This window comes from Apodemus sylvaticus, chromosome 10 (assembly GCF_947179515.1).
Source record: "Apodemus sylvaticus chromosome 10, mApoSyl1.1, whole genome shotgun sequence".
NCBI lineage: Eukaryota > Metazoa > Chordata > Mammalia > Rodentia > Muridae > Apodemus > Apodemus sylvaticus.
This window is the reverse complement of record NC_067481.1, coordinates 104,287,952-104,300,475: the sequence shown is the minus strand read 5'-3', so window position 1 is coordinate 104,300,475 and position 12,524 is coordinate 104,287,952. Positions and strand designations below refer to the sequence as shown.

Here is a 12,524-nt window from a genome sequence, read left to right as displayed (position 1 = left end):
ATTCATTCATTGAGTAAATGCCAGTGCTTAGTGAACTGTAGATTCCACCTGAAGTAATTACTAGACATTGAGATCATGGAATTTTATACTAGATGAGGACTGGATAAAATCCACAGAAGAAATAGTATTAGGCCTGCCTCCTTTTTATTTCCAGTGAAAAGCACACCTGTTTCTTTAGTTGCCTGTCGAAGTGAGGAAGATGTTCACTTTGCAAGGAACCATTAGAGACAAGATATCTTTTCCAATAAATGTTTAGCATCTTCAGTCCTTTATTTGTGGGTGAATTTTTGAAGTGGTTTGGGGTATTCTAAACATGAGAAGGAAGAAGTTGATGTATCCAAGGTCCACCATCTGCCTGGCACTGTTCCAGGCCCTTTCCTCAGGAGGATCACTAATAGCACAAGCTATTGTTTATGAGACTCACCACAACACCTCTTGCTGTACTGTACATGCTCCATAGGAAGGTGAGCTGTGACTTCAATACCACACAGCTAGTAAGTGAGGGGAGGGTAAGTCGTTCCACTGCAGCATGCCTGTCCTGCATCAGCAGGAGTGGGTGGAGGGTTGGGTGTGTGGAGGACAAAGGATATAATATAGAGTGAATACAACCATGGTCAAAACCATCCAAGGAACTGCCAAAATCACCATGCTATTAATACTAACTAATTTAATCCTATATATTATGATGACAGGAAGGTGTTATCTTCAGCAACTGAGCGAAGGCCAAAGGCCAGAGGCCAGCCAAGCTCAAGAACTTACTTAAGGTCACACAATTGTAAGTCACATAACTGTTCCCAACTCAGAAGTGTCTTCACCAAGGCATGTGCCCAGATCCTCACTGCCTGTGGCTGCTGTGTTCTGTGCAGGCGAGATGGAGGAGCTGGAGACGCTGTGGCTAACGGGCATCTGCCACAACGAGAAGAACGAGGTGATGAGCAGCCAGCTGGACATCGATAACATGGCGGGCGTGTTCTACATGCTGGCTGCAGCGATGGCGCTCAGCCTCATCACCTTCATCTGGGAGCACCTCTTCTACTGGAAGCTGCGCTTCTGCTTCACGGGCGTGTGTTCCGATCGGCCAGGGCTGCTCTTCTCCATTAGCAGGGTCAGTACCCCAAGAACCTCCTTTCTAGTACAGCAGACAGGTGAAGAACACAGGGTCATTCAGAGAACCAGGCATATGTGCATTTTGATGATTTATTATGTACCAATCATCTATACATTGCCTAAATATCTCAATCATCTATCTATAATCAGTCTTCATCATCATTAGCATCTATGTATCTATAATGTATCTATCACCTATCAATCTATTGAACATCTATCATCATGTATCAGTCTATTTGACATCTATTTACCATCATCTATACATCTATCATCTATCAGTGATATATATTATCTATATCTATCACCTATCTTCTATCATATGTATGCATACATCAGTCATCTATCATATATCAATCCACCAGCTCTCTGTCATCATCTGTCCATCTATCAGCCTTTCAACAGCTCTCATTGTGTATCTCTCTGTCATCTATCTAATGCCTGTCATCCAGTTACCTGTCTTTCTACCATCTATCTTTTCTTTAATTTATCTCCCTTTCTTTCATCTTCTCACCTTAGTGGTAAAAAGCATTAAGTTTTATATGCTATCTTTATTGGGGGAAATGAAATAATAAGCTTAAGTGAATCTGTGTATTGTTGGCCTTAGGTGATTCGAGAACTTCGGAGATTCCGAAGGCACACATTAACTTAGCGAAGAGGATTTATTTTGCCAATTCAATTACACTCGATTTGGTTCTATGCAAATACATATTTCCTAGTTAGCTTGATGGCATCTAAACACACAGATTGCTTAAAAATAACAACGTGCATGTATATAGCTAGGAATTATGCCAACTTTAAACTAATTCCCCCAGTCAATTACTAAAGACTTTTCATAGTCAAACGACTCTGGGATTATGTTGAGCAAATGCACACTGTTGCATTCACTTGTAAATCCAGCTTCCTTTTGGAACAGGCAACCAAGCTGCTGGGACCATCATTATAAGAAATGAACTGAATCCTATATGCCTTTCCAAGCATCTCATGAGTGGAAATGGAGAGGATTGGGTTTGTGTAGGAGAAGCTGTGTCAGTGGAATTTGAACTTCTCGCACCCTCCAGGGCAAAGGAGGGGGGCAGGCCCCAGTATCCTGCAAGCTTCAGGGAGTCCAGAGAAGCAGGGGTTCTCCTTCCCCTTTATTATGATTTGTCTTTTACATCAGAACAGTCTAACAACCGTGAATAGGAGGGCACCATTATCGCCCTGCCTCTTTCCTGTACTAGGGAAACACACAGGAAGTTCAGCTTCTGATGCTGATTGCCTTCAGAAAGCCAACAGTCGAGGATTGCCAACAATGGCAAGGTGCAGCTACTGCGTGGATAAGGGTCAGAGCCAAATATGTTTTCTCTCCTGTCTCTATTCGTTGTAAAACCTCTGGTCGCACCCATTCTGAGGATGAGAAAACTGGGGGCTTAAAGTGGGTCTTTTTCTTTAAAACCATCTTACATTTCCCTGAAATAACAGGTTCCCTCACACTTTATCCACTAGGCAATAACTTTTATTCAATAGAGGAGTTGAGGAGAAAGCAGTTCTCATGAAACAATACTCATGCTTGTCTTCTGGCCTTCAAACATGTGTGTACATAGTTGTATGTACATGCGTTGTGCATGCGCTTGTGCATGCACACACACACACACACACACACACACACACAGGATCTTATACAGAGTAGGTATGGTCACATACGTTAGTCAAGATCAGTATTTATGTTTCTTTCTAGGGATGCTGGTATGTGATGCCCTGAATTCTCCCAAAGCAGGCATCTGCTCCACAGAGCATATATCGCCCCGCCCCCCTCCCCCCCCCCCCCCCCGCCAGGACTTTCAGGATGCTCACCATGCAGCTCACAGACAGAAAGCAGTCACTATATGGAAAGCAGGTGCAGCTTTCTTTGCAGGCTCAGTGTCTCTGGAAATACAACTTGAACGGCAACCTGAGACACACACATCCCTGACACTGTCAAGGGAGATTTACAAGCTCAAAAAGGACATTTATTAAACACTGAAACTAAGCATTTACAGTGACTGTCCCTTATCTTGTTTTTTATGACTTTCACAAATGCATCTTCTAGTCTTTGGGATGGTCTTAATATTAGTTTTCTCTCTGAAGTGTCCCTTCCCAAACACACAACATTTATGTTTTTAAAAATATGCTTGTTATTTCCAGTCAAAAAACTACTTTGATTGTCTCTTAAAATGTGAGCAATAAAAGACTTAGTAAAACAGAAATCAGGGGAGCTGTAGATGTCTTCTCACTGTGTTCCAAGGTAAAGCGCTTAGACACAGGACGAAAGGTACTTTTCACTAGCACTAAGGCTAACAGAAGTCAGAGAGCATGTTGCAGGATAAATGGGACAAGGAAGGCTTAGATTCTTCCTTGTAGCTCAGATGAGAATACTTTCAGGAGTCAGGGGCCTTGAGAAGTAAAGCAGGTTGACTAGAAGTTGTGTAACGCATCAGATACACTGAGAGGATACATTACTTCTATAACCTTAAAGGGTAATCAAAACCTGTGATCAAGAGGGTGGGGAAGTGTGCATTAACTAACAGGAACTGGGGAAGTTGTGGCTAGGGGGTTGTCAGGCTCCATAGAGGGGGTTGGTTGGTCTCACTAACCAGAAGGCAAATGCAATGTCTGGAACAAACTTTCTGTGGCAATGAGTAGCACACACTGTTTTGTGGCTTTGACAAGGTGTGTACTGTGTGTTCAAGCAGGTTTGAATTGAGAACAGACAAAGGCAGGTTCCAGAGTGTCTACTCCACAGTTCCTGAGCACTGCTGTGTGTTGTTTTAACTTCCTTTTGTCCCAACCAGAAGAGGATTCCCATTTCACAGCTGGGAAAGTTGAAATTCATATAACCATAAAAACTTAACCAAGACCACATCCAATGGTGTCTGATTCATTCTGTTATTCTGGAATATGCATCCCCACCTTCCGAAAGCCCTCTGGATGATGGATCAAAGCAGACAGAGGAAAGTGTTGTGAAAACATGAGTCCCAGACTGTCGGTCCTATTACATCTCTTCCCCTCCTTGGCCCCACTGGGCAGATCAATTGCTGTGTGAACCAGTTGAGGGAAGCCAAGAAGGAGAAGCCCCAGCCTCATCATTCCCATTCTCTCCTGCAGCACAGGCCAGCTCTGCCCCTGCTGTAGGCCTCCTCTAAACATGGCCAGCAGTTCAAGGTCACGGTGGGTGGGTGGGTGGGGGAGCACAGTGACATATGCAGAGAAGTCTTTAGGCTCCCCTGAGGAAGGAGAGGAGATTTTTGAATAATGTTTCAAATTTTAAAGGAAAAAAAAAACCCTACATTTTTCACAATACAGTAAGGAAAAAAGAACCCTAGCTGGGTTCTGACATAGAGGACACATCACATTTTCACCCACAGGTGCAGGGTTTCTCTGGATTATATGTACAGTTATATTACATGACAATTGGAGGGTAGTCTATGTGTCAGGTTCTATGAAATGCATGACTTAATTGTGTGATTCTTATTTTTACCGTCTGAGTGTCCCAGTATTTGTAGAGCAAGGGGAAAAGTGTGGTTTGTGGCAAGATCAATAACCAACTAACTGCTCATGACACAGAGGAGACTGAAGATAGAATATAAAATAGAAGGAAGGAAGGAAAGGAGGAAGGAAGGAAGGAAAGAAAGAAAGAAAGAAAGAAAGAAAGAAAGAAAGAAAGAAAGAAAGAAAGAAAGAAGGAAAGAAAGAACAGAGCAGAGATCCCCTCCCCTGACAACAGGAACGTGAGGTTTTATAACAAAGGAAAAGGGCATGGAAATGTGGAAACTTTGAGATGGCAGTGGTCTCAAAAAGAACAAAAGAAAGAAAGAAAGAAAGAAAGAAAGAAAGAAAGAAAGAAAGAAAGAAAGAAAGAAAGAAAGAAAGAAAGAAAGAAAGAAAGAAAGAAAGAAGGGACAAGAGGGGAACGTAGAATGAGGGAAGGAAAGAAAGGAGAAAGGAAGAGAGTAATGGGGGAAGAAGAGATGGAAGTGGTAAAGAGAAGGAAGGGGAAGAAGGGGCAGGAGGAAGAAGAAGTTGAGCACATGCTAACTTCCAGGGTCTAGAGTTAACTACGGAGCTTAGGCTAATACAACCCCAGCAAGGGCTGCTTGAAGGGCACATGGCCATCTTGTGTGTGCAGCATTCCTATGATGCTGGAGTGGAGACTGTCTTTAGACAACAAAATGCAGATGATTAAGACTTTACAGTTCTGCGAGCATTCCTCTTTGGCTAAGCAGGATGCAGCCATGGGGGTCAGTAAAGCCACCATGATCAGAGTCACAATGGCACAAACTTTCTACTGCTTTATGCCAAAGTCAGCAACACATCTGCCTCCTGAATCCACTCCAGGTTGGCATTCTGGCAATCATAAAAGGAGAGGGATCAGATTTCCATAGGCTTAATCCATTAGGCAAGTTGTCAACATCTGCATATGGATAGGAGAAAGCCAGGGGGCCACAAATCCCAGGATTACTGATGTCTACCTATGACAGCAGCATGAGCAGAGATCCCCTCCCCTGACAACAGGAATGTGAGGTTTTATAACAAAGGAAAAGGGCATGGAAATGTGGAAACTTTGAGATGGCAGTGGTCATGTCTCACTTTCCCAGGATTCTCTGGTCTTATTATCTCATGGATGGATTTAAGGATATGCCACTGAGCCACAAACTCTGCCCGATCGATAGCAGTGAAAATCCAGTTCTAGCTGCATGCAGTGAACAAGTAAGAAGCCTAAGACAATGGCTGTTGCACTGTAGACCATGAGTCACTTTAGCTCTTGGGTTCTTTACCTCACTGTGATTGGCTTCAGCCTTGGGCTAATATCCTCATATAAAGGCAAGACCTATAACATCTCTGACCTGAGCACCCTTACATGAACCAAATGCTTCCTTATTTTTATTTTACTTTTATTTTACTTTTTATTTTATTTTACTCTTTTAAAGTACACACACACACACACACACACACACACACGTTCTCACTATATAGCCCGTTATGACTTTGAGGTCATAATCCTGCTGACTCAGCTTCTGAGCACCAGGATTTCAGGCCTGCATGAATTTGCACTTGAAAGCACTCAGTGCACCCAGGAAGGAAATATTTTCCAATTGTCTTCTTATATAGGTCACATGCCTTGATTGATAGCTTTAGCACAATCACAGAGGCCATTCTGGTAATTTGTGAAAATAATTAACAATGGTGGTCCCTTTGTGGTGATTTTGTCGATAATTAACACTATGACATTTAAACTTCAAAGGTGATAAAGCCTTCAATGAATTTATGAGCTAGATCTGGGTGCTGGGAAGGTCAATAAAGTATCCTTATATGCTACTATAACGGCACAGGGGTGCTGATAGTTATACAAGTATCAGTTGATACCACTTCTTAAACTTCATGTGTGACTTTTTGCAAAGGTACCAGGTTATCTTGGGGACAGAACAATACTATAGGACTGATTGTTGTCTGGCTTTTTCTTGAGACATGTGAACAAATGTTCTGTTCACCCCAGGACAAGGCATTGATGACGGGATCAAAGAAACGATTCAACCCAAGTCTAATTTAGTGAACATATGACAGTGACAGCTACATCATCAGAAACCCACCTTGGCCTGGGTGACAAATGATCAAAGTTTCATTATTGGACCTTCTTGTTGACATGCAAGCAGCTCTGATTTCTGAGAGTCTCTCAGCTCTAATGGTCATGGAGTCTCCTTTCCTCACCAATTGTTACTGCTTGTATTATCTGGGAGAAGAGTCTTAGGAATTGTCTAAGTTTCATGAGCTGTCTGAGACTTATGAGTTATGTTGCCTTTCTGGGTCTTAATTGAATGTTTATGATAGGTAAGTAGTTACACAATACTGGTGAATTACAACTTGACTTACTTATTGGATGAAGTATGATAATCAGGATTTGGACGGAATTCCACTCTTTTTTTCTGTGACTCCCTCAAGAAACTCATGGTTCACCTTTGCAGGTAAAGCTCACATGGGCAAGTGATTTCATACCACTGTCTCCTGTTGATTCGTGTTTTGTTGTATTTCTTCACAGGGCATCTACAGTTGCATCCATGGGGTGCACATTGAAGAAAAGAAGAAGTCTCCAGACTTCAATCTGACTGGGTCACAGAGCAACATGCTAAAGCTTCTTCGGTCAGCTAAAAACATCTCCAACATGTCCAACATGAACTCCTCAAGAATGGACTCGCCAAAAAGAGCTACTGACTTCATCCAAAGAGGATCTCTTATTGTGGACATGGTTTCAGACAAGGGAAATTTGATATACTCAGACAACAGGTCCTTTCAAGGGAAGGACAGTATATTTGGAGATAACATGAATGAACTCCAAACATTTGTGGCCAACAGGCACAAGGATAATCTCAGTAACTATGTGTTTCAAGGACAGCATCCTCTCACTCTCAATGAGTCCAACCCTAACACGGTGGAGGTAGCTGTCAGCACTGAATCCAAAGGGAACTCCCGACCCCGGCAGCTTTGGAAGAAATCCATGGAGTCTCTACGCCAGGATTCTCTAAACCAGAACCCAGTCTCCCAGAGGGATGAGAAGACTGCAGAGAATAGAACCCACTCCCTAAAGAGTCCTAGGTATCTTCCAGAAGAAGTAGCCCACTCTGACATTTCTGAAACCTCAAGCCGGGCCGCATGCCACAGGGAGCCAGATAACAATAAGAACCACAAGACCAAGGATAACTTCAAAAGGTCAATGGCCTCTAAGTACCCCAAGGACTGTAGTGAGGTTGAACGTACCTACATGAAAACCAAAGCAAGCTCTCCCAGGGATAAGATCTACACCATTGATGGTGAGAAGGAGCCTAGCTTCCACTTAGATCCTCCACAGTTCGTTGAAAACATAGCCCTGCCTGAGAATGTGGGCTTCCCAGATACCTACCAAGATCACAATGAGAACTTCCGAAAGGGAGACTCCACACTGCCCATGAACAGGAACCCAATACACAATGAAGATTGGCTTCCCAACAATGACCAGTATAAACTCTACGCCAAGCACTTTACCTTGAAAGACAAGGGTTCCCCACACAGTGAGGGCAGTGATCGATACCGGCTGAACTCCACGCATTGCAGAAGCTGCCTTTCAAACCTGCCTACCTACTCAGGCCATTTCACCATGAGGTCTCCTTTCAAGTGTGATGCCTGTCTGCGGATGGGGAACCTCTATGACATTGATGAAGACCAAATGCTTCAGGAGACAGGTAACCCAGCTACTCGGGAGGAGGTCTACCAGCAGGACTGGTCACAGAACAACGCCCTCCAGTTCCAGAAGAACAAGCTAAGGATTAACCGACAGCACTCCTATGATAACATTCTCGACAAACCCAGGGAGATAGACCTTAGCAGGCCCTCCCGGAGCATAAGCCTCAAGGACAGGGAGAGGCTATTGGAGGGCAACTTATATGGGAGCCTGTTCAGTGTCCCCTCAAGCAAACTCTTGGGGAACAAAAGCTCCCTTTTCCCCCAAGGTCTGGAGGACAGCAAGAGGAGCAAGTCTCTCTTGCCAGACCACACCTCTGATAATCCTTTCCTCCACACATATGGGGATGACCAACGCTTAGTTATTGGGAGATGTCCCTCGGACCCTTACAAACACTCATTGCCATCACAGGCAGTAAATGACAGCTATCTTCGGTCATCCTTGAGGTCAACAGCATCATATTGCTCCAGGGACAGTCGGGGCCACAGTGATGTGTATATTTCAGAGCATGTTATGCCTTATGCTGCAAATAAGAATAACATGTACTCTACCCCCAGGGTTTTAAATTCCTGCAGCAATAGACGTGTGTACAAGAAAATGCCTAGTATCGAATCTGATGTCTAAGATCTTCCATCAATGTTTATCTATAAGGAAACATAGAATGGCCAACATTATAGAGGGTAAATGTTGGGTGTCTGATAGCACCCTACTAGAAGAAAGAGGATATAGGGAGGTACTTTTTTGTTGGCTCTTTTGCACATGGCTCCATCCCATAATCTTCCACTCAAGGAATCTTATGAGGAATGTGCTGAGTACAGCACATACCAGATAGGTGAATCCTTAACCAAAAACAAATGAATACATGTAGGCAAGTCTCCCAGACATGGCGACTGGGTATGGCGGCAATAATGGTGCATCAGACGGTGATGGTTATATTGTGGTTGCCTATATTCCAAATTCCATTAAGATCAATCCACTATGTAACTTCCCCCATCAGAAATGCCTCACAGTTTCTCTAATACAGAATAAGCAATATGGTATGCATGTAAGTCTGACACAGACAATAAGACAGTTAAGAATGCATCTGCACTGTAGTAAGATTGACATGTGCAAGGATTAAGATGTTTGGCTTGTAACAGCTTTCTTGTTATGCCTTCCATTACAACCCTGGATCAGCCCCCCTAACTCCAGGTTCCCCCCAAAGAATAGCAAATCAGTGTGTTTGTGGTACCTACGCTAATTGTAGTCTTCCCCCAAAACACACCTGGAACATATAGCCACAGGGACTCTCAGGTGGAGAACTGTAAGACTCTCTTTGGACGTTAATGTGTGTGTACCTCTCACCCTCAGCTTCAATGGTCTTGTTCGGAGCTGCATAAATGCGTTTATGTCTTTGGTATCTAAGTGTGGATCTTCTGTCTGTGACATAGCGGCCATTATAGTTTATCTTGGAGACTCTTATGTATGTAAGTTTGTACCTCTCCCTTCTGGTGATGACTCAGGGTTGTACAGTATCTCTTACCCGATCCCTCCCAGAGTAACCGTCACATGGTCTGTCCCCAGACGGCCATGATGGTGTCTAATTAGCTATGTGTTGTGTTCCTAGAGCTGTTAATGTCCTAACATGTGTCAGCAGCCGTGTGTAATCTGTGAGAAGTACAATGCCATCTGTGTGCCCAAGGCTAGCATGGTTTTACATTTATGTCCCTTAATGTCAGGAAACTCTATTAGACACTTAGATCTATCCAAACCTCCTCAAATCAAAAGCCTTCAGATATCAGCCACTTGTGCACCTCACCCCAACCCCAAGCAAACCCCAACTATGAACAAACTCAGTAAAATAAGGGATTTCTCTCCTCTGAAATGTGCACCTTCTAGGAGGTGAACCTCTTGCCCAGCACCAACAGAAACCGATGAGATGTCTTCAAAGCATTTGTCATTCCTGAGCTGCCTGCACTGTCCTATTCTTGGCCTCCTAAGCCTGTGCATATATGATAGAACAGATAGTCATTAGTCTTAAAACACTGGAGCCAGTGAGGGGAATATTCGTGCATGGAAAATTTCTTAGCACATATTTTTTTACCACATTTTTAAAAAGACCTTAAAAAGGTAGTTATGGTTCTTTATTATACAAGGACATATCACAGAAACAGAAAATAATATGAATTAAACACTTTACGTCGTTCTTTTCTAGCAGTTAGTATATTTCAAATGCACTATTGTCCTTGAAATAATAGCCTGGCTAGCTGACTATGGTATTTTGCATGAGACTTTAGTCGATTGGGTAACTCTCTCCCATGAAGGATTCTAACCATTTCTTCTTTTTCCTCTTACCGAATCTTAGGTTGGGTTCTTGAAGAAAGGGATAGTATGACAGGTTGAAATTTCATACCGTTTCTTTTCCTCTTGGCGTTCTATTTTGTAGGTGGAATTGTCTTGTAGTTGAGCCGGGAAGGGTTTCTTAGAGCTTGGGGCTGCTTCTGATGGAGCTGGCAGTGGAAACGTTCATTTGACCTACAGTGTTCTATAATGACAGAGTGATGCAATAAATTGGAGGGCCAGTGGTGGAGTAGCAGAGGGGGTGAGGCATCTCTCCCGTGCTCCTTCAGAACAGACAGGGGGACTTGGGTGGAGCTAAAGGGCTTGGGCTTAACTAGAGGGCTGGGGCGGAGCTAGAGGGCTGGGGCGGAGCTAGAAGGCTGGGCGGAGATAGAGGTTGATCTGCTCTAAAGTCTTATTTTATCCCCTTTCATGGAGGCTTCCTTTCCTTCCCCAAGTCCCAGAGATGGAAAATGTGCTTTTAGAACCTGTAACAGTCTCCCCAGGTTTTTATCTTAGATTTGGGCTTCAGTGTCTGTAGTGTCTTTTAAGCCCTTCACTTTGTTTCTCCATTGCAGCCCAGACCTGTATTCCTCCTGCTAGGACAGCTGTTATGTCCTCACAGAACTGACTCTTAAGCCTCCCTGGAATACAGAATCGTGACTTGTCACAAATCCCCTAAGCTTTCCGCTTTCCTGGATTGTCCTCACAGCCCAGGGTGCTGTTGAATGCCCACATTTTAGTGGGCATAAAGATGACACTCCTACTGCCTTCTCAAACCCTTCTCTGGAAAATCCAGACAGAGATCATTTCTGCCATTAACTCTGTACAAAAGAAATTAAAATGAGGCTTTTGGAAGAATCAGTCAAATAATGGGAAATAATACATTTGTTATAACACCAAGATATTTACAAAAATAAGTAAGTCCTGTTAGTTAGGGGGGGACTGTATGGTAAACATTTGCTTCCCCTCCCTCCACTAAACCACTAACTTTTGCATGTGATGATTTCAAAGAAGAAAATGAGGTGGTCAGGATCCACGGGAAAGCTAACCCATGTGGGCTTGTTTGAAGGAAAGCCAAGTGAGTCCTTTCAAAATCTAAGCCAAGGAGTAGCAAATGACACCTAAGGTAGGTGATGAGGACTGGGCAGGAGGCCCTGGCCTGGGTATCAGTTAGAGGATTCCTGTGCTAAACCCACCCTCTGAGTTCTTAGACTCACTGATGCCAGTGTCTTTGAATCCAAAGGCCTGACCTTTCCCTTGACCATGCCAGGGCAGCCACCCTTGGTAGTTGTATTGGCAGCTCTTGTTGTTTTCCCATTTTGGAGAGGACCAGAGTGGCCCTCAGATGCGAATACTTGAAGGCAAAGAGTCATGCTTCTGTCCTTGTGCCCGAACTGATTTAAACACTCTGCATAAGAGAAGCTCCCAGAGGCTCAGTGCTCTGGGGAACAGGTCCACCATCCCAACACCTGTAGGTTTTAGTAGACTTCTGGTTTCGATGCTGCAAGAAGGCAAGCCCCCTAGATCTGTCTTCCTGTCTGTAAGACCTGCATGTGACTCAGGGGATGATGACCTCACCACTGGTGGCTGCTCTGTCCTCAGCACTAGTGACTATCTCCTGCCATGCTCTTGGTTTTCTCCTCCCTGCCTCAGAGGATACTTGAGAAGAGTTAATACTTAGCTTTCTGGTGGAAGCATCAAATTCAGCAAAAACTGTCAAACCAATTCACACTTAGGTTCTGGGCAGAGAAAAAGAAAATTACACCTTGTTTACAAATGAAATAGTTTCATTTAAATGGGACTTTAGCCAAGGTAGTTAATTAGTCAAAAGATCCACAGTAGTCACAAGTCTTATGGTGTTTATTCC

The 12,524-nt window shown here is 43.6% G+C and overlaps 1 protein-coding gene across 2 annotated transcripts in view; it reads left to right on the top strand.

The window, feature by feature from the left end:
- The window catches only part of Grin2a (glutamate ionotropic receptor NMDA type subunit 2A), a 404,218-nt gene extending 394,965 nt beyond the window's left edge, over positions 1-9,253 (top strand). Inside the window, exons 11-13 of one of the 2 annotated variants that reach the window (XM_052195340.1) lie at positions 867-1,105; positions 7,160-8,334; positions 8,678-8,756. In XM_052195340.1, coding sequence (XP_052051300.1) covers positions 867-1,105; positions 7,160-8,334; positions 8,678-8,696 — 1,433 coding nt within the window. In that variant the 3' untranslated portion in view covers positions 8,697-8,756. Of the gene's footprint in view, positions 1-866; positions 1,106-7,159 lie in introns of both variants that reach the window. The other variant, XM_052195339.1, reaches the window with a different exon arrangement.
- The last annotated feature ends 3,271 nt before the right edge of the window (positions 9,254-12,524 follow it).